Here is a 21210-nt window from a genome sequence, read left to right on the forward strand (position 1 = left end):
AGAGTTAAAAACCTGCCCTCATGCTGTGTTTTACTTTAAAATTACTGTTATGAAAAGTGTTCTGTACACAGTAGTCAACCAGTGATTAGGTTATGTTTTGTTTGGAGAGTAGATCACTTAAGTGGTTTTTAAGAACATAATAACTAGTAAAAGAATTAATGCATGTTAAATGAATATTAAATTATGATAGGTAATAAATTGCATATTTTAAATGGTAAATTTTGAAATTTTCATTTAAAGAATCATGTTTGGGGTGTAGTATTGTTTTGAGAGAAGCCTGAGAAAATATCAGGTCATAGGATGGTGGTTCACCTTCTGTCTACAAAAAATTTGCTGTATTCAATCATCAGCCACTCTAAAGGAATTTGAAATTAGAACTTTTTTCCACATATGTTTCAAATAACCTCAATTTTAGTAACCAGTTTTGCATTTTTTCATATTAGTATTTAAAAAAGATAAATGTTTTTAATGTGTTATTTATTTATTTTTAACTGTATATTTTCAGGGGAATTCCTGGTAAGTCTGAAGACACTGAATGGTTTTCTCGACCGTCGGAAGTTAGTGAAGCTTTATTCCAGGCAGCCTCAGGAGTAGCTTCAGACTTAGTTAACAGTTGCTTTAGTATATCTCAGCACCCACTTATAGGTAGTACACCTGTTAAGTCTCAGCACTCTTTATTAACTACTGAACAAGGGACTAAAGAAGAGACTGTTTCATCTAATACACTTGATGATCTGAAAACCTGCAAAGACTCTGGTAATTATGATGCTGTTTATTCATATATGTCATGGGAGACACAAGAAGTTGTACAGGAGCCAGCAACCAGTTTAGCTGATAAAGATCAAGTTTCTTTTTCAACTGCATCTGATATAAGTGATGAATACATAAATCCTAAAGGAAGTGACAGTTTTGATGCTTCTTGTCTATATGCACAGTATGGGAACCAAGGAACTTTACAACAATCAGAAAAATATTTAGCCAGTAAGGACCGTGATTCTTATTCAGGTTCATCTGACACAATTGATAGAAATAAAATTCCTAAGGAAAGTGACAATTTCTCTTTTTCGAATATGCCCTGGAGCAAGCAGGGAGCTTCACACCATCCAGAAATGTATCTAATCAGTAAGGATCATGTTTCTTTTCCACATGAAGTTGCTCCTCATTTTAATAATAAAATGCCACATTCTTTCTTGCATTGTTTGTTGGGATCAGGAGGAAGCGAGGTTCCCTTGATGTCTGATAGTCATTATTTTGAGAGTGTTTGTTTAAGGGCTCCTGTTGAGAATGAAGTGAAACAAAAGATGGATTCTTTGGAGAGTTATAAAAGAAATGAAGATGATCTGGGGAAAGGATTATCTCAATGTTTTGAATTAAAGGAGAATAGAAATACTTTAGTGTTTTCAGAGGTGCATCCCAGATCTTCAGAAATAGAATATATTGAGAATGTTGTAGTTCCTGATAATTCTGGAGCAGTTTCAGAAGCACATATACTCTCCCGGGGGCTTGATACCTCCACAATGGAGATTTCTGGTGGTCCTCTTCAGACTATTAAATCCAACTCGAATGAGACATCAGAACAACTCTATTTTCAAGAAGAAAGAAACCGAAAGGCAACTTCTGTTTTTGATGGGGAAAATGTTGATGCTACGGAAAATATAACTTTTCAGGCAGTTATTGCCTCTATTGAACCTTCCAAGAATGAGAGTACAGTGAATGAAATCCAAACTGACATCAACAAATCTTTAACAAATGACAGCCAAGAAAGTGAACCAAAAAGTCCAGATCCTTCCCTGTTAAATTACGATGAAAACTTTTTCTTTGATAAACTTAATCATCCACGCTATCAGTTTATTCCTGGGGTGTTTGAATCAGGAGCTTCAAAACCATTGTATAAAAAAGATGATGGTGATAGCTCCCTGTACTGGCATCGCAATTTAAAATCAATCCCCAGTGCTCCTCACGAAATATTCATTAAGCCACTTTCTCTTAGTTCAGATCTTAAGTCATCATCTTCTTTAAGTGAAAAATCTCTCAGACAGGCTGTTGGTCCTGGCAAAACACGGTCAACTTTATTTCAGTATGGTATAGACAATGAACAGTTTCTTCCCATTGGAAAGATAAAGTCTGTTTCTGCCCTTGACCTTACAGAGAAGTTAGGATCTTCAAACATTATTTACCCAATGCAAGTATGGACTTCAGATTCTTTGGTTTCACAAGATTTAAAGCAGCACACCTTTGAAGAAGTTGCAGATTCCTCAAACTGTATTTTGGGTAAGAATGTAAACTCTAGTTACATCATTGAAGGTCCATCTGCAGCTGTAGGAAGCAGCTTTTCAGCAAACTTGGTGGCATGTGATGCAAAGTCACAAGGTGCTTTACAAATGATCAGTAATGCACCATTAATTGCAGTTGGCCAAAAGACATTGCTGAAAGCTGATACAGGCCAAGGTGAAATTCCTTGGCCTTTGGGAGCCAAGTCCAGTTTTACTATACATACAATTATGCAAAATGACTCCTATTTTGTAGAGGGCCTGCAGGGGAAGGCTGAATCTGACATCTGTACTCTGGATGATGATACTGAATGCTGTAGCATAGATGAAAATGCTGTTGTATGCAGTAAAAGACAAGAGGTGAGACAATAAAATGATTATTGGGGAGAGACATGGTCTTTTTCATTATTGTTTTAGGAAATGGTATTGTTTGTTTTTACTTTTACTTTTTACTGTTTCCCAGATATGTGACCAAGGTGACTTGACTGGTGAGTGTGTTGAGCTAGCAGGTTTAGAAAATTTGCTTGATGATCTAGAGATTTGTGACAGCTCCCTGCACTGGCAGTCTACTGTACAGCTACCATCTAAGGAAGACAGCAGTTTTGAAGATTCTGTAAGTCTATTTGACATTTCTTACGTGGTGGGGAAAGAAATTTTATTTGAAAAATGGGGATGAGAGTAAAGGGCTATTTATATCCTCCAATACCAAATTGTGATGTGTAATCTGGTTTTCATCTGATATCCAGGAGTATGCTGCATTAATTTATTTGAGGTTGGCTAAAAGAAATGTTTGTGTTTTGTAGACCATGAGACTCAGGAAGTTCTATGGTGTTTTGGGAAAAAAGGCCAGCCTTTGGAGCATCCAGGCCTTTCATCTTGAAATATCTTAACTCTTTCAAATTGTGCTAGCAAGAACCTCTGGGATGGTGTTAAGATTAAACTCATTCATGGAGATACTCAATTGTGCTTTTTCCACCCTCTGGCCTTCAGTGTAACAGCCCTTGGAATAGGCCCTGAAATATTCAGGTATTTCTGTTTAGAAGCCCCTGAAAGATTTTAATTTCAGAGATATCTTAAAGTCAAAATTTTGTTTTATACAAGGCTTGATTGGCTTGAATCCTTGGATCTTTTGGCTTTAATGGTTCTCTGCCCATCTGGTTTTGTCTGATACTGTCAGCCCCACCCTGAGTCCTGTTACCTGATAATATATCCTCATATTCTATTAGTTGTTAAATACAGTTAGGTCATACGTATGGTGTACTTAATGTAACTTTCCTTTTCCTGTTTTCCCATGTATAAGATAAATATGTCATTGGAAAGCTGCTAGTTTGAGTTGCAGTTATATTTTGACCTGTAGGTTTGGGTAGTTAAAAAGAGAAAATGAACAAAAATATTGTGATGAACTTTTCCTTTTATTTCAGTTTATTGCATTTATTTACAGATAGTAGAATTTATTTATAGGTAGTTTCATTTTCTTCAACATTCTAGACATTGTTTACTTCTAATTTTCAATTTAATAACAATGGGGATGAAAATGATAGCTAACATTTTGCAATCAAATACTATGCTAATAGATTTACTTTATATATGATACCTCAATTTGTTTAGTCCTTTGGTCAGTCCTATCAGGTAGGATTGATTATAGGGAGTTATTATCATCCCCATTTTACAATTAATATTTAGAGGGTTAAGGAACTTGCTGATAATCATTTAGCAAGTAGGGGAACTAGTATTTGAAACTAACCTTGTATATATACTTAATGAATATTACCATAAACTGCCTCCCTGTTTAACTGTTCTTCAGTGACACCAAAGCCAAGATTTTGCATTGTTTTGGCAAGAATGAAGGTCAAAGTTAGTTTTAATAAGAATGAGAAGCAAAATATCAATTTTAAACTTAGAGTTTCTTTTTGTTCTTTTTCTTTCAGTTTTATTGAGGTATAATAAGTTTAAGGGATACAGTGTAATGACTTGACTTACATACATCATGAAATGATTACCACAGTAAAGTTAGTGAACACCCGTCATTACATAAACATATAAAATTAAAGAAATAGAAAAAAAAATTTCCTATTATTAGAACTCTTAGGATTTACTCTTTTAAAACAGCACTGTTAATTATATTTAAACTTAAATTTCTTTTTTTTTGATAGAATTACTTTTGTAACTTAAGTCAACTTTTCATATAGATAAAGTATATTTGAAGACATGAAGATATATATCTATTTAGTTAATAGTGATGTGCTGAGATTAACTCTGACACAATTCCAAATTTTATTTGCCCTTAACTGGAACTTTAAGTATGTTTTTTTTTTAGTCCAAGGAGGATGCTGTTTTCTATGTTGTCTTTCATTCTTTAGGTCTCTACTATGGTCTGGGACTTACATATGCTAAATATTAGAGAAGCAATGAGCCAAACATGGTAATCATGTTTCTACATGGCTCAACTTGCTCTCAGGAGGTCTGCCTACTGTTTAGTTTCTTCTTTATTCTCATCTATGTCTCAGAAGAGTCATTCATGCTTGTTTGTCTCACTGATACCTATCCATCATTCTTTGAATGATTATTTGCGTTATCCACTTACATGTGATGTAGATTGGGGCTATAAAGAGAGTGTGGAGAATTGGAGTCAAAACCCTGTTCAGTTACTTTGTTAGCCTTGTACCTTAGTCAAATGATTTTGGAGGATCATTCTCCTTCCTTGTCTACATAAGGAAATAAGCAGTAATAATCAACCTCAAACATTGTTATATTGAATGGGGTAAGGTATGTAGCATTTATACAGTGCCTGGCTGTTAGTTCCCTTTATTTTACTGAAATCAGATCAGGCTATTACCAGGGGGTTCTTACTCTAATTTGTTATTTTGTTCTTTCTCTCGCCTTGTTCCTGGAAGTATATTACATTCTTTTAGCCTCTATAATAAAATACTGTTTTAGTATCCCTTACTTTGGCTGTATAACTCTTTAACTATTATTTAAGGTTGACTCCTTAGATCTCTTTCCTTTTTGTCTTGTTGGTTCCCTATCCATTCCATGGGCTTCCCTGAGTTCAGATGGTAAAGAATCTGCCTACATTGCAGGAAACTGGGTTCGATTCCTGGGTTGGGAAAATCCCCTGGAGAAGGAAATGGCAACCCACTCCATTATTCTTACCTGGAGAATCCCATGGACCGAGGAGCCTTCTGTCCCCCAGTGCATGGGGTCACAAAGAGTCTGACACAACTGAATGACTAACACTTACCCATTTCAAAGAATTTGTTTCCACTCAAGATTTAAATGCTTTTCTCTGTGTGGATGATTATCATCTCCATTTTTAGACCCTAATATTTCTCCTACATAGACCCGTATACTATCATGTATGACATTTTCTTGTGAATATTCCCATCATCTCAAATTTACTTTGCCCAAATCAGAATAACGTCTCTTTTTTCTAAAGTTAGAGTGACTTACAGATTTTCTGTTCTTCTAGAGGTGTTAACATTTCTTGGTTTCTTTATTGTCATTGATTCTATCTTCATTGTTGATTATAAACCAGGAGATAAACCAATCTTGATTTTTTTTTCCACCTAACTCCCCTAATTTTTGGTGATAAATATCTCTTGATCTCTTAAATATGTCTCATCTTTTTCATTCTGCATTTTCTTTTTAATTACCTACTCTAATATCTGTATATTTTGAAGCTTTGAAATTTTATTGAAGTTAAAATTGGAATAGAAATTGTTTTCCCTATGTTTGGAAGCTTTAGGGGGAAACTGCTATTAAACACAGTGTGCACACACAAGTATTCGTCTATCACATATGTGATATATGCAGTTGACCTTGAACAATGTGGGAATTAGGGGCACTGACCCTTTGTGAAGTTGAAAATCCATAGTTGGGCTCCTGTATCCCTGATTCCACCAAATCCAGGATTCTTCCACATCCACAGATTCATCCAATCATGGATCATGTGTAGTACTGTAGTATTTACTGTTGAAAAAAGAAAATCCATGTATAAGTGGACCAGTACAGTTCAAACCCATGCTGTTCAAGGGTCAACTGTATGTTAGTGAGCTGTGTGTCTCCTTCAGCAGTAAGAGAATTGGAAACTAAGAACTTTGTGTTATGTTTAGAGCAGGGTTTCTCCACATTATTGGTTTGGGGTTGGCTAATTCTTTGTTGTGTGGGAGTGTTCTGTGCATTTTAGGATGTTTAGTAACATCCCTGGCCTCTATTCACTGAATGTCAGTAGCATTACCTCCACTAAAGTTAGGACAGAGAAAAATGTCTCCAGGCATTGCCACATGTTCCTTGGTGGGGGAGGTGAGGGAGTGCAAAATCTTCCCCAGTTGAAAACCATGGGTCTAGAGAAACGATATAGGCAGTAGAAGTAGCATTATTTATTTTCACATTCTGCCAGCTTCATAAGAATGTTTGTTACTACACAATGAAAAAACTTTCATAAAGAGGATAGAAAAATTCATAAAGAGGATAGAAAAATTTCAGACTCTGTCCTCGGAGGGCAGCACTGGAATAATGTTTTAGGAAAATAAACCTAAAAGTGATATGTTGTTTTTATATGAGAGTATATGTATACTCATATATGGCAGTATACTGTGAATTTGGTGAAGTTGTATATATTTATGTACCAACATCGCTAATAATAGTTTCTAATTTCTTTTTTAGCAAGGACTTGCTGGAATGCCATGAAACTTCAGGAACTTCTTTTTCAGCATTTAACTTTTATTTCATCAATTTATATTTCCTACTACTTTGTTTCAAGAAATTTGAGGACTTAAGTTTTTTGGTAACTGATCACAGATCCAGTTCTTTGGTGCTTTTATTTTTCTTCTAAACATTTGTGGATTTCTTGAAAATATTTCTGTTCTCATCTCTTTCCTTACCCTAGCATATCTTTCCTACTTAAGGAAAAAAAAAATCCTTGAGCTTGTCAAGAATATTATAATAGTTCAAATCCCGCAGTGTTCATACAGTTTGTAAGGATCAAACTTCTGAGTAATAGAACACTATTATGTCTCCTATCTGTAACATTCTGTACAAACTGACTTGAAAACCCTCAGAATAATTTGTAGAGCCTTCTTGGAATTAACCAAATAAGATATGACCTATATATGAACTAAAGAGAATTAAGAGTATGATCTTAAGGAACTGGTATAACTGTTTAACATTCATTTTCATAAAAATGAGGTTTATTTTTTAGTAGATGAAATCTAAAATTAATCTTCCTCTTTTTTCATAGGTATGTCCTGCTAATATGGACATTAATGAATCTTTTTCATCTGTGTTGCCTCCATTTGTTCCTCATGAGCCAACTAGAGATTTGGAGTATCACTCTTCAAATCTCAGAATGTTGAGGGTATCTCCTGACACTGTGTCAAGGACTCTCAGACATTTGACAGGTATGTAGAGAAGGATGTATTGTGTCTTTATAACTAGCTTGCTATGCCTAATTAATTTTTAACTTTTGAACTGCAATGATGTTAACTTTGGATTAGGTATATTTATAAATCCTCAGATCTTTTATTAGATGAACCATTTGATTTTTCGTTGAGTTCTTCATGACAATGTTTAGAACTGAATTACATGGAGGAGTCTGATATTAGAGTCCGTTTGTTTCTATATTCCTTTTTGAGACTTGAAGGAAAAAGGGAATTGAATGAACACAGGAGCAGATATAAGTTTATAGAGAGGAGACTGAGAAATTAATTTTGAGGTAGAAAGCAAGATTGTCTGCTGAGGTAGGTAGAGAGTTGTGGAGGTGGGTGAGGGGATTTGAGGAGAATGGCTTGGTGAAGGCTTAAAATTGATGTTAAAGTGAGTAGGGGATGGAACTGACCAAGGTTAAAACAATGGATAGGCAGGTAGTTCTACAAGCTGGGGTTGATGACTATACTGGACATTTTCATGTAAGTGAAATCATACAATATGAGATCTTTTGTGGCTGGCTTCTTTTTACTGGGACTTCCCTGGTGGCTCAGAGGTTAAAGCATCTGCCTCCAATGTGGGAGACCTGGGTTCGATCCCTGGGTCGGGAAGATCCCCTGGAGAAGGAAATGGCAAACCACTCCAGTATTCTTGCCTGGAGAATCCCATGGACGAAGGAGCCTGGTAGGCTACAGTCCACGGGGTCGCAAAGAGTCGGACACGACTGAGCGACTTCCCTTTCCTTTCTTTTTACTGAGTACATTTTCAAGATTTATCCATGTTATAGCATATATCAGAACCATTTTTATTGCTAAATAATAGTTCATAGTATAGATATATCACATTTTGTTTGCCTGTTCATCAGTTTATGGACATTTGGGTTTCCACTTTATGATTGTTAAGAATAATGCTGCTATATGAACATTCATATACAGGGCTTTGTGTATTTATTTTTATTTTTCTTTGGTATGTATCTGTGAGTGGGAATTTCTCGTTCATGGTAACAATGTTTAAAATTTTGGATATCTGCTAAACTGTTTTCCAGAGAATGAGTACCATATTACCTTCCCAACAACATTATGAGGGTTCTGATTTCTTTACATCCTCAGCAACACTTGCATTTCTGTCTTTTTTAGCCCTCCTGGTGGGTGTGAAGTAGTATCTGTGGTTTTGGTTTATGTTTCCCTAATGGCTAATGATGTTGAACATCTTTTGTTGTGTTTATTGGACAGTTATATATCTTCTCTGGAGAAATGTCTTGTTAAAATCCTCATTCACTTTTTAATTGGGTTATTAACTTTTTGTTACTGCATTTTAAGAGTTCTTTGTATATTCTGGATACAGGTCCCTTATTAGATATGTTATTTGCAAAAATTCTCCCACTCTTGTTGGGTTATCTGTTCACTAACTTGACGGTATTGACTTCACAGAATTTTTAATTTTGATAAAGTCTTATTTTATCTGTTTTTCTTCTTTTTTAAAGTTAGTTTTAAATAGTGGTAAAATACTGATAATGTTTCATCTTAGCTATTTTTACATATATAGTTCATTGGCATTAAATACATTCACATTGTCATGTAAACAATGTCATACATTCACAAAGCTCTTTTCTACTAAAACTGGATCTCTATCTAAATATTAAATGGTGACTCCCCATTCCCTCCTACTTCCCCATCCACCATGGTTCTACTTTCACCTCTGCTGTGAATTTGACTACTCTAGGTACCTCATATAAGTTTGTCTTTCTGTGACTGATTCATTTTACTTAGAATAATGTTTTTTAAGTTTTATTCATGGTGTAGCAGGTGTCAGATTTCTTTGAATTTGTAGATTTTTTTGAGAATATTGCCATATTAATAATATTGCATATTTTGATCTGCAAACGTGGGATTTCTTTTTGTTTATTTAGGTCTTCATTTCTTTCAATGATATTTTGTAGTTTTCAGCATACAACTCTTGTATGTCCTTGTTAAATTAATTTCAAATATTTAAATCTTTTTGATGTTACTATACACAGAAATGTTTTCTTAATTTCATTTTTGGAATAGTTACTGCTAGTGTATAGAAATAAAGTTTAATTTTGTATGTTCATCTTGTAGCTGGCAACCTTGCTGACCTACTTCTTTGTTATTCCTAATAATTTTTTTGTGGTTTTCTTATTTTTGTATACAAGCCAGTGTCATCTGCAAATAGAGATGTCTTTTTCCTTTCTAGAATGTATTCTTTTTTATGTATTTCCTCAGTTGCCTTGACAAGAACCTTCAGTACAACGTTGCCTTTAAGTGGCAAGAGCAGTCTTCCTTGTCTTGTGGTGCTCTTTGTGGGAACGTCTCTTATCATGTTAGCTGAGGGGTTTTTATAGATGCCCTTTATCAGGTTGAGGAAATTCTTTTTTATTTGTAGTTTCTAGAGTGCATTTATCATGTAAAGGGTGTTAGATTTTGTCAGATGCTTTTTCTGTATTTTTAAAATGATGGTTGTATGATTTTTGTTCTTTATTCTAATATTATGATGCATTATTAATTAATTTTCAGATGTTGAGTCAACCTTGCTTTCTTGATTATAAATGCTACTCGGTTATGGTGTATAATCCTTGTGTGTACTGTTGGATTCATTTTACCAGTGATTTTGGGGGGAATTTTGTGATTGTATTCATAATAGATATTGATGTGTAAATTTCTTGCCTTTTATTTATTTTTTGGTCAGGTTTTGGTACAAAAGTAACACTAGTGTCACAAGTTGAGTTAGAAATAATTTGAGTTTTCTTTCTCTTTCTCTCTTTTTTGTGAGTCTAGCTAAATTTTGTCCCTATTGTTGATCTTTTCAAAGAAATTTTGATTTCTCCTCTTTTTCTAATCTCTGTTTTTTCTGCTTCTTAAATCTTTATTTGCATTTTAGTTTCTTTTTATTTCCTTTCTTTCATTTGCTTCAGTTTTAGTTTGTGCTTTTTATTGTTTCTTATGATGAAAGGTTAGGTTATTGATTTGTGATTTTTCTTTTTAATATAGGTATTTGTGTTGATAGATTTCTAAAGACTAACTGCATGCCTTAATTTTTGGTTTGTTGTGTTTTTGTTTTAATTCATCTAAACTGTTCCCTAATATGATCGTAGGAGTTCTTTTAAACTTGATTGAGGCATGTTTTATGTCCTACCATGTAGTTTATCCTGTAGAATGTATGATGTGCGCTTGAGAAGAATGTGCATTCTGTTGTTGTTAGGCAGTGTGTTCTATACATGTGTCTTAGTTCCAGTGGGTTGATAGTGTTCAAGTCTTCTGTATCCTTGTTGTTCTTCTGCTAATTTTCTCCATTTTTGGAAGTAGGGTATTGAAGTCTTCAACTGTTATTGTTTATTTCTCCCTTTTCTGTCAGAATTGCTTCTTATATTTTGATATTATATTTTGATACTAAGTGAATTTATGTTTCTAATTGCTATATGGTCCTGATGAATTGGCCTTTTTGTTGTTATACAGTGTCCCTCTTTAATTCTAGAAACATTTTGTTTTGTTTTGTTTTAAAGTCTGTTTTGTCTTATATCAGTGTTGACATCCCACTTCTTATGGTTGCTGCTTGAATATCATATCTTGACTCATCCCTTTACTTTTAGCCTACTTATATTTTTGAAGCTCAGGTTTGTGTCTTACAAGTAACTTACAGTTGTATCTTTATTTCTTAATTCCAGAATGATAGTCTTTGCCTTTTAATGTGATTGTTTAATCCCTTCACATTTAATGTAATTATTGAGAAGATTGGGTTTATATTTGCTGACTTATTTTTTGTTTTCCATCTGTCTCATGTCTTTTTTTTATTTCCTCTTTTACTGGCTTCCATTGCATTAAGTGAATATTTTCCAGTATTTTAATTTCTTTAATAGTTTTCTATCTAACTGTTAAAGTTATATTATTAGTGGTTGTTCTAGGACTTACAAATTTTATTTTAGTTTACCAGAATATGCCCCAAATTTATACTAACTGAATTCTAGTGTGATACAGAGGTGTTTCTGATATATAGATCTGTTTACTCTCTGTATTTGCTATTATTTTGATGTATAATATACCTATATGTTAAAACCAAGGAGTACATTATTACATTGTTATAATTGTTTATATAATTTTATGGCTTTTAAAGAAACTAAGAGAAGTAGAGAGAGCAAACATTTGTTTATTAGGGCTCATTGCATTTGTATTTGAGCTTATCATTTTTTATTCTTTATTTGTTCCTGTGGACTTGTTATCATCCAGTGTCACTTCCTTGCTGTGCTCTAATTTTGTTCTCATGTACCTTCTTTTGTTATTGTCAAATATGTCCCATTTCTGTGTGTTATAGCCCCAATAATACAATTAGATATATTGTTTTATGTAAACTTTCTTTTAAAATTTGTTGGAAAATATGCAAGTATCTTGTGTTTTTGTAATTACCTAATGTAATTATCTTTACTAGCACTATTTGTTTTGTTATGTAAGTTTGAATTACTGTTTGGTGTCACTTGCTTACAACCTAAAGAACTTCCTTTTGTATTTCTTGTAAGATGGGCCTGCTACCAACAATTTCTCTCAGTTTTATATATCTGGAAATATTTTTATATTTTTAAAAGAGTTTTGCTGGGTTTTGAATTCTTAGTTGACAGTTATTTTCTTTCAGCACCTTGAATATATCTTTCCACTGTATTCTGCCTTTATTTATTGTTTCTGATGAGAAATCAGCTCTTACTCTTATTAATGTTCCATTGTATGTGATTTGGTTTTTCTTATTGCTTTCAGAATACCCTCTTTGTCTTTCAACATTTTGATTATGATGTGTCTGTTTATCTTACATTGAGTTCACTTGGATTGTCAGATACATAGGATGTTTTTCATCAAATTTGGAAAGTTTTCAAACATTATTTCCTTTGAGTATTTTTTTTGCTCTTTTCTGCCTCAGATAATCCCCCATTATACATGTTTCAATGTACTTAATCTTGTTTAATAGCTCTGTGAGCCTTTGTTCATGTTCATTTATTCTTTTTTTTTTTTGGGCTATTCTTCATCTTGCATAGTGGAGAAGGAAATGGCAACCCACTCCAGTACTCTTGCTTGGAAAATGCCATGGATGGAGGAGCCTGGTAGGCTACGTCCCTGGGGTCGCGAAGAGTGGGACACGACTGAGTGACTTCACTTTCACTTTTCACTTTCATGCATTGGAGAAGGAAATGGCAACCCACTCCAGTGTTCTTGCCTGGAGAATCCCGGGGACGGAGGAGCCTCGTGGGCTGCCGTCTGTGGGGTCGCCCAGAGTCGGACACGACTGAAGCGACTTAGCAGCAGCAGCAACAGCATCTTGCATAATCTCTGTTATCATCATGTTCACTGATTCTTCTGTCTGTCCCTATTTACTGTTGAGCCTCTGTTCATTTCATTTGTACTTTTCAGCCCCAGAACTTCCATTTGGTTCATTTATAACTTCTATAACCTTACTTTTTATTTGATGAGACATTGCCATTACTTTCTTTTAGTTTTTAAGCGTGATTTTCTTTTCTTCTTTGAGCATATTTATAATAACTGTATATCCCTTTTGTTGAGAATTCTTATCATAAGTGGGTAGTGAATCTTATCAAATGCTTTTTCTGTGTATATTGAGATCATATAATTTATCCTTCATTTCGTTAACAAGGTGTATTTCATTGATTGATTTGTTAATGTTCCCTGAAATAATTTCCACTTTATCATGGTATAGCACCCCTTTCATGTACTGTTGAATTTGGTTTGCTAATATTTTGTGGAGGATTTTTAGGTCTAAATTTATCAAGTCTTAAATTTAGATATAAATTTATCAGGCCTGTAATTTTCTTTTCATGTATTGTCCTTGTCTGGTTTTGGTATTAGGGTAATGATGGCTTAGTGAAATGAGTTTGGAAGTGTTCTCTCTTCTACTTTTTAGAAAAATTTGATAAGTGTTGGTTTTAATTTTCTGAATGCTTTATAGACTTCAGTTCTATAAATTCTGGACCTGGACTTTTGTTTGTTGGGATACTTTTGAGTACTGATTCAGTCTCCTTACTAGTCTGTTCAGATTTCCTGTTTCATGATTGAGACTTGGTAGATTGTATTGATATATTTCTAGGAATTTATCTATTTCTTCTGGCTTGTCAAATTTGTTAGTCCACAATTGTTCATAGTAGTCTCTTATCCTTATTATTTCTGTGCTATTATTTGTAACATCTTTTTCATTTCTTAGTTATTTGTGTCCCTTTTTTTCTCTTCAGAATCTAGCTGAAGGACTGTCAATTTATCTTTTTAAAGAACAAGTTCTTAGTTTCATTGATCTTTTACATTGTCTTTTTCGTCTCTATTTTATTTATTTCCAGTCTGATCTTTGTTATTTCCTTCCTTTCTAACTTGGAGCTTTATTTTTCTCTTTCTAGATCTTTGAGTTGTAAAGTTCAGATGTTTATTTGCTGTTTTTCTTGTTTCTTGACGCAGTTATTTATTGCTATAACCGTCTCTCTGAACTTTTTGCTGTATCCTCTAAGTTTTAGTATGGCATATTTCCATTTGTCTGCAGGTATGTATTTTTTAATTCCTTTTTGATTTTTTCTTTGACCCATTCGTTGTTCATTTGTCAGTCTGTGTTGGTTTGTTAATTTTCTAGCTGTTTTTCTTCTCACAAAAATTTCTGTAACCCATATTCCTTCTCAAGTTACTGTGTAGCTTATATTGTTCCTTTTTAGTTTTCTTGAAGAGTTATTGCTTGGTACTTTAGTTCTTTACCTTGCAATCATTAGTCATTAACTCAACCTGTTTCATCATATATTCAGCTACTTTTTTTTGTTTTAAAACTCATTAATGGTTTTAGAATGGCAGTTCATTTTAGTGAAAGGAGTTCAGAATTTAGAGTTAGAATTAAAAGGTTAAAGGGCCTGTTTTTGTCAGTTAATGTACAACTATTCAAAATGTAATCTGAGGGTCAGTAGTATTGTGCATTGTCAGGGAGCTTGTTAGAAATGCAGGATTTCAGCTTTCATCCCAGACCTACTTACTCACTCAGAATCTGCAAGTTAACAAGATCTTCTCAATGAAAAACACTGTTGCTTCATCATCTTTGAAACTTACTTTCCCTCTGTGTAAGGTATAGATCATATTTGCTGTATATATTAATCATCTCATCACCATCTGACATACCAAGTTTTAATAATTTATTGTCTGCTTTCTTCTATTAGAATATAAACTCTGTGAGGCAGAATTGAAATCCAAGCTTTGTTTGCTTGCTGCTCTATTTCCTGTATCTAGAACAGTGGCTAGAACACAGTAAACATTCATTTTTTTGAATCACAAAATGAATGTCAAATCTTGTTGTTTTTTATTGCAGTTATTTACTTTTCACTGCTACTCAGAACTACTTTCATTTAGAATTACTCTATTAGATAATACAGTATCAGAATTTGCCTGCAATGCAAGAGACCCCGGTTTGATTCCTGGGTTGGAAGATCCCCTGGAGAAGGGATAGGTTACCTACTCCAGCAATGTTGGGCTTCCCTGGTGACTTAGATGGTAAAGAATCTACCTGCAATGCAGGAGACCTGGGTTCGATCCCTGGGTTGGGAAGATTTCCTGGAGGAGAGCATGGCAACCCACTCCAGTATTCTTGCCTGGAGAATCCCCTTATAGAGGAGCCTAGTGGGCTACATACAGTCCATGGGGTCACAAAGAGTCAGACGTGACTGAATGGCTAAGCACAGCACATTAGATAATACAAATATAGCATGTTTCCATTGTTGCAGAAAGTTCTTTTAGATAGTGCTGCTTACCCTTTTATTCGTTCCACTCATCCTGAATCTGTTTCTGCAGTACTGATCAGATCTGTCAACAACTCCCCATGTCATACAGAATTAGTTTCAAACTTTTTAGTGTAACCTTTAGAGTCTTTAGAGTTTCATGTAGTTAAAAATACATATTTTATTCATGGTGTGTTTATTGGGAGAGTCATTTAAATCCATTGCATGTATAGCATCCACCTGGGCTATATTGCTTTGCCCTCATATGACTTAGGGGAAAGGGGATTTCATGAAAATAAGTTGATGTTCCTTTACTATCCCATGGAATAAAGTATTTTGTCTTTGATTGAAAAATCTTATGTCTTCTGACAACATACATGACAGAGTAACAGGCTAACTTATTAGCTTATAAGCAGCATGAAATCAGATGCCATAGTAGATAAGATTTGTTCATCAAAATGAAAATTCTTTAAAATCTAAATTTTAAGCTCCACATAATATTCCATAAAATATATATACTGCTATTTTTAAAAAATTACTCTCATTGAATATTTATTTCCACATTAGTTTGCTGTTATAAATCACTTTGTAATTAAAATCTTTATCTGTGAAGCTTTATTTCTTCTGATGGTGAGTTATTTCTTTTGGAGTCCTTTCTGGTAGTGTAAAGGCCAAAAGGAGAAAAGCTTGCTTGATTTCTTTTAGTACATTAAAGGAATACATTTTAATTCTATATATATGTGTGTGTGTGTGTATTTATATATAATATTAAAAATATTAACAAATCCCTTTTTCTTTAGGGGATACTTCCAAAGGAGGCATAGCTGAAATTCCTCAATCCACCTTTAAACCAGGCATCACTACCTCTCCTGAAGATTCAGACACTGTATCTCATTTATCCTTGTCGCCTGAGGACTTTGCTCAATTGGCTGGAAGGTCTCCTCAAGTGAAGAATATTGGTGAATATACTGATACTTTCAACCAGCAGACATTAGCAGATAGTCATCTAACTGAAGAGACTTTAAAAATTTCAGCTATTCCTGGCCTAGCTGACCAGAAGACTGGAATAGCAGCAGTGTCCTCTAGTTCCTACTCACAAAGAGGGAAACCAAATAATTTCTACCCACAGGCCTTGCCAGACAGTCATCTAACTGAAGAGGCTCTAAAAGTTGGAGCTGTTCCTGGACTTGGTGACCAGAAGACAGGTATATCTACAGTTCCTCCAAGTTCCTACTCACTTGGAGAGAAGCACAGTATCTTCTACCCACAGGCATTGCCAGATGGTCATCAAACTGAAGAGTCTCGAAATGTTTCAGTTCTTCCTGGACTAGCTGATCAAAAGACTGGAAAACCAATAGTACCTGCTAGTTCTTACTCAGTTGGAGAGGAGCCTGGTATTTTCTACCATCAAGTCTTGCCAGACAGTCAGCTACCTGAAGAAGCTCTGAAAGTTTTGGCTTCTCCTAGACTGGTTGATCAAAAGACTGGGTTGCCTACTCTATCCTCTACTTACTCATATGGAGAGAAGCCTCATATTTTTTATCAACAGACATTGCCAGATAGTCATCCGACTGAGCAGACTCTGAAAGTTTCAGCTGCTCCTGGATTGGCTGAGCAGAAGACTGGGTTTCCTACTGTAACCTCTACTTCTTACCCAAATAGAGAAAAGCCCAGTATTTTCTACCAATCAGAATTTCCAAACAGACCTTTAATTCAAGAGGTTCAGCAAGTTTCAGCTGCTCCTGGATTGGTTGAGCAGAAGGCTGGGATATTGACAGTACCCTCTACTTCCTATTCACATAGAGAGAAGCCTAGTGTTGTGTACCAACAAGAGTTGCCAGACAGTCATCTCATTCAAGAGGTTCAGCAAGTTTCAGCTGCTCCCGGATTGGTTGAGCAGAAGACTGGGATTCCTACAATACCCTCTACTTCCTATTCACATAGAGAGAAGCCTAGTGTTGTGTACCAACAAGAGTTGCCAGACAGTCATCTAATTCAAGAGGTTCAGCAAGTTTCAGCTGCTCCCGGATTGGCTGAGCAGAAGACTGGGATTCCTACAATACCCTCTACTTCCTATTCACACAGAGAGAAGTCCAGTATTTTCTACCAACAAGAATTGCCAGACAGTCATCTAACTCAAGAAGTTCAGCAAGTTTCAACTGCTGCTGGACCCCTTGAGCAGAAGACTGGGATTCCTACTGTACCCTCTACTTCCTATTCACATAGAGAGAAACCTCATATTTTCTACCAACAAGAGTTGCCAGAGAGTCGTCTAACTGAACAGGCGCAGAAAGTTTCATCTGTTCCCGGATTGGCTGAGCAGAAGACTGGGATATCAACAGTAGCCTCTACTTCCTATTTGCATAGAGAGAAGCCCAGTATTTTGTACCAGCAAGAGTTGCCAGACATTCATGTAATTCACGAGGTTCCACAAGTTTCATCTGTTCCTGGATTGGCTGAGCAGAAGGCTAGGATTCCTGTCATACCCTCTACTTCTTACTCACATAGAGAGAAACCCAGTATTTTGTACCAACAAGAATTGCCAGACAGTCATCTAACTGAACAAGTTCAGAAAGCTTCAGCTGCTCCTGGACCTGCTGAGCAGAAGACTGGAATTCCTATAATAACTTCTGCTTCTTATTCACATAGAGAGAAGCCCAGTATTTTCTACCAACAGGATTTGCCAGACAGTCATCTAACTAAAGAGGCTCAGAAAGTTCCAGCTGTTTCTGGACTAGCTCATCAGAAGAGTGGAATACCGATAGCGCCCCCTACTTTCTACTCACACAGAGGGAAGACCAGTCTTTTCTATCAGCAGGAGTTGCCAGACAGTCATCTAAGTGATCAGACTCAGAAAATTTCAGCTATTCCTGGACCAGTAGACCAGAACACTGGGATACAGACAGTACCCTCTAGTTCCTACTCATATAGGGAGAAGCCCATTACTTTTTACCAGCAGGAGTTGCCAGGCAGGCTTCTAACTGAAGAGGTTCTAAAAGTTTCAGCTCTTCCTAGAACAGCTGACCAGAACACTGGGATAATAACGGGGTCCTCTCGGTCTTACTTACTTGGAGAGAAGCCAAGTGGTCTTTTCTATCAGCAGGTGTTACCAGATGGTAGTCTAAGTGAAGCAGCTCTGAAAGTTTCACCTGCATCTAGACCAAGTGACCAGAAGACTAGTATCCTCTTACTACCTGCTAGTTCCTACTCACATAGAGAGAAGCCCAGTATTTTCTACCCACAGGCCTTGCCCAGCAGTCATTTATCTGAAGAGACTCTGAAAGATTCGACTGTTCTTGGGCCAGCTGATCAGAAGACTTCGACATCAGAACCTTCTGGTTCCTACTCACATAGAGAGAAATCTAGTATTTTCTACCAACAGGAGTTGCCAGATAGCCATGTAACTGGAGAGGCTCTGAAAAATTCAGGTGTTTCTGAAACAGGTGACCAGAAAACTGGAATACCTGTAGTAACCTCTCCTTCCTACTCACAGAAAGAGAAGCCCATTGTTTTCCACCAGCAGGTCTTACCAGATACATATCTTACTGAAGAGGCTCTGAATGTTTCACATGCTCCTGCACAGGCTGACCAGAAGACTGGGATACCCATAGTAACCTCTCCTTCCTACTCATTTAACGAAAAACCCATTATTCTCTACCAACAAGCCTTTCCTGACAGTCAACTGACTGTGGAGGCTTTGAAGGTTTCAGATGTTCCTGGACCATCTGACCAGAAGACTGGGATACCTACAGTACCACCTAGTTCTTATTCATATAGAGAGAAGCCCGTCGTTTCTTACCAGCAAGAGTTGCCAGATCTTACTCAGGTGGCTTTGAAAGTTTTCGAGGTTCCTGGACCAGCTGACCAGAAGAATGGGATACCACCAGTAACTTCTACTTCTTACTCATGTGGAGAAAAGCCCATCATTTCTTACCAGCAAGAGTTGCCAGATGCTAATGAAGATGCTTTAAAAGGTTTAGGGGTTCCTAGACAAGCAGACCAGACCATTGGTGTGCGAATTGTGCCCCCTGCCTCCTATTCACATAGAGAGAGTCCCATCTTTTCTTACCAGCAGGAGTTACCAGATCTTACTGCGGAAGCTTTGAAAGTTTTTGCTCTTCCAGGGCCAGCTGATCAGAATGCTGAGATACCAATGGGACCTTCTAGTTCTTACTCACATAAAGAGGAACTGAAGATTTTACCAGACGATCAAAAGACTGAGTTACCATCAACTCCCTCTGGTTCCTACTCACATAGAGAGAAGCCCAAGACTTCAACTGTGATTGGACCAGCTGACCAGCAGACTCCGTTATTGACAGGTTTTCCTAATTCTTATTCTCAGAGAGTAAAGCCTAGTATTTTCTTTCAACAGCAATTGGCAGATAGACATCAAAGTGGAGATATTCTGAAGATTTCACCTGTTGCTGAGCCCACTGATGTGAATTCTCGGATACCAGTACCTCTTTCTAGTTCCTATTCACACAGAGAGAAATCTAATGTTTTCTACCCACAGGAACTGCCAGACAAACATCTAAGTGAAGATTCACTGAAGATTTCAACAGTTCCTGGACCAGCTGACAAAAAAACTGTGTTGCCAGCAGTTCCTCCTAGTTCCTTTTCGCATAGAGAGAAACCAGCTATATTGTACCATCAGGATTTCCCAGAAAGACATCTAACTGAAGATAACCTGAAGTTCTCAAGCAGTCTTGGGCAAGCTGATCAGATTAATGGGTTAACAGTTCACCCTGGTACTTATTCACATAGTGAGAAGCACAAACTTGTTTCAGATCATGTCCAAAGGCTAACAGATAATTTGGGTTCTTCTAACACCAGTGTTATCTCAAACAATATACCTTTAAATTCTCAGGCTGATGGTAGAGTTGTAATAAAGAAGCCAGAATCTTCTGGTTTTGAAGATGTTGGCTCTGAGGAAATCCGGGATGCAGAAAACCGTTCCAAAACTCTTAAAGAGATTCAGACACTTTTAATGGAAGCAGAAAATATAGCACTAAGAAGATACAATTTTCCTGCTCCCCTTGTCCCTTTCAGAGATGTTAGTGACATTTCATTTATACAATCTAAGAAGATGGTTTGCTTCAAAGAACCCCTCACAACTGATGAATCTAATGATTTGTCTCAGAGACAGCCATTCACAGAAGAAAGTCCAAGCAACAAGTGCATACAGAAGGATATTAGCACACAGACGAATCTGAAATGCCAGAGAGGCATTGAAAATTGGGAGTTTATTAGTTCAACTACAGTTAGAAGTCCTTTACAGGAGGCAGAAAGCAAAGCCAGAGTGGCATTTGATGAAACCCTTAAACAATATAAAGCAGCCAGATCTGTAATGAGATCTGAACCTGAAGAGTATAGTAGAACCATTGGGAATAAGATTGTTATCCCTATGATGACCTTCATTAAAAGTGATTCAAGTAGTGATGCAAGTTCTTGCTCATGGGACAGTAATTCCTTGGAATCAGTTTCTGATGTGCTTCTAAACTTCTTTCCATGTTCTTCACCCAAGACAAGCATGACAGATAGCAGAGAGGAAGAGGGGGTGTTAGAGAGTGATGATGGTGGTGGAAGCAGTGTAGATTCACTGGCTGCACATGTGAAAAACCTTCTGCAATGTGAATCCTCATTGAACCATGCTAAACAAATACTCAAAAATGCAGAGGAAGAGGAATCTCGGGTACGAGCACGAGGTAGGAAAAGACAATTTGTTATAAAGGCAGGTCATTATAGTTTAATAATTTGCTTAAAGTT

The 21210-nt window shown here is 36.1% G+C and overlaps 1 protein-coding gene across 9 annotated transcripts in view; it reads left to right on the forward strand.

Moving 5' to 3' along the window:
- ALMS1 (ALMS1 centrosome and basal body associated protein) overlaps nt 1-21210 on the forward strand; it is a 196640-nt gene that overhangs the window by 39057 nt on the left and 136373 nt on the right. For 5 of the 9 annotated variants that reach the window (XR_014051509.1, XR_014051508.1, XM_081483026.1 and 2 more), the window contains exons 5-8: nt 506-2630; nt 2734-2883; nt 7510-7669; nt 16245-21149. Coding sequence is in view for 7 of the 9 variants with exons in the window: in XM_081483026.1 (XP_081339152.1) it covers nt 506-2630; nt 2734-2883; nt 7510-7669; nt 16245-21149 (7340 nt within the window). In the remaining 2 variants the exon portion in view is untranslated. Of the gene's footprint in view, nt 1-505; nt 2631-2733; nt 2884-3073; nt 3297-6941; nt 7057-7509; nt 7670-16244; nt 21150-21210 lie in introns of those variants that run through there. The other 4 variants (XM_081483028.1, XM_081483031.1, XM_081483032.1 and 1 more) reach the window with 4 other exon arrangements.

The sequence above is a fragment of the Giraffa tippelskirchi genome, chromosome 4, assembly GCF_054371585.1.
Source record: "Giraffa tippelskirchi isolate mGirTip1 chromosome 4, T2T-mGirTip1v1.2.pri, whole genome shotgun sequence".
Taxonomy (NCBI): Eukaryota; Metazoa; Chordata; class Mammalia; order Artiodactyla; family Giraffidae; genus Giraffa; species Giraffa tippelskirchi.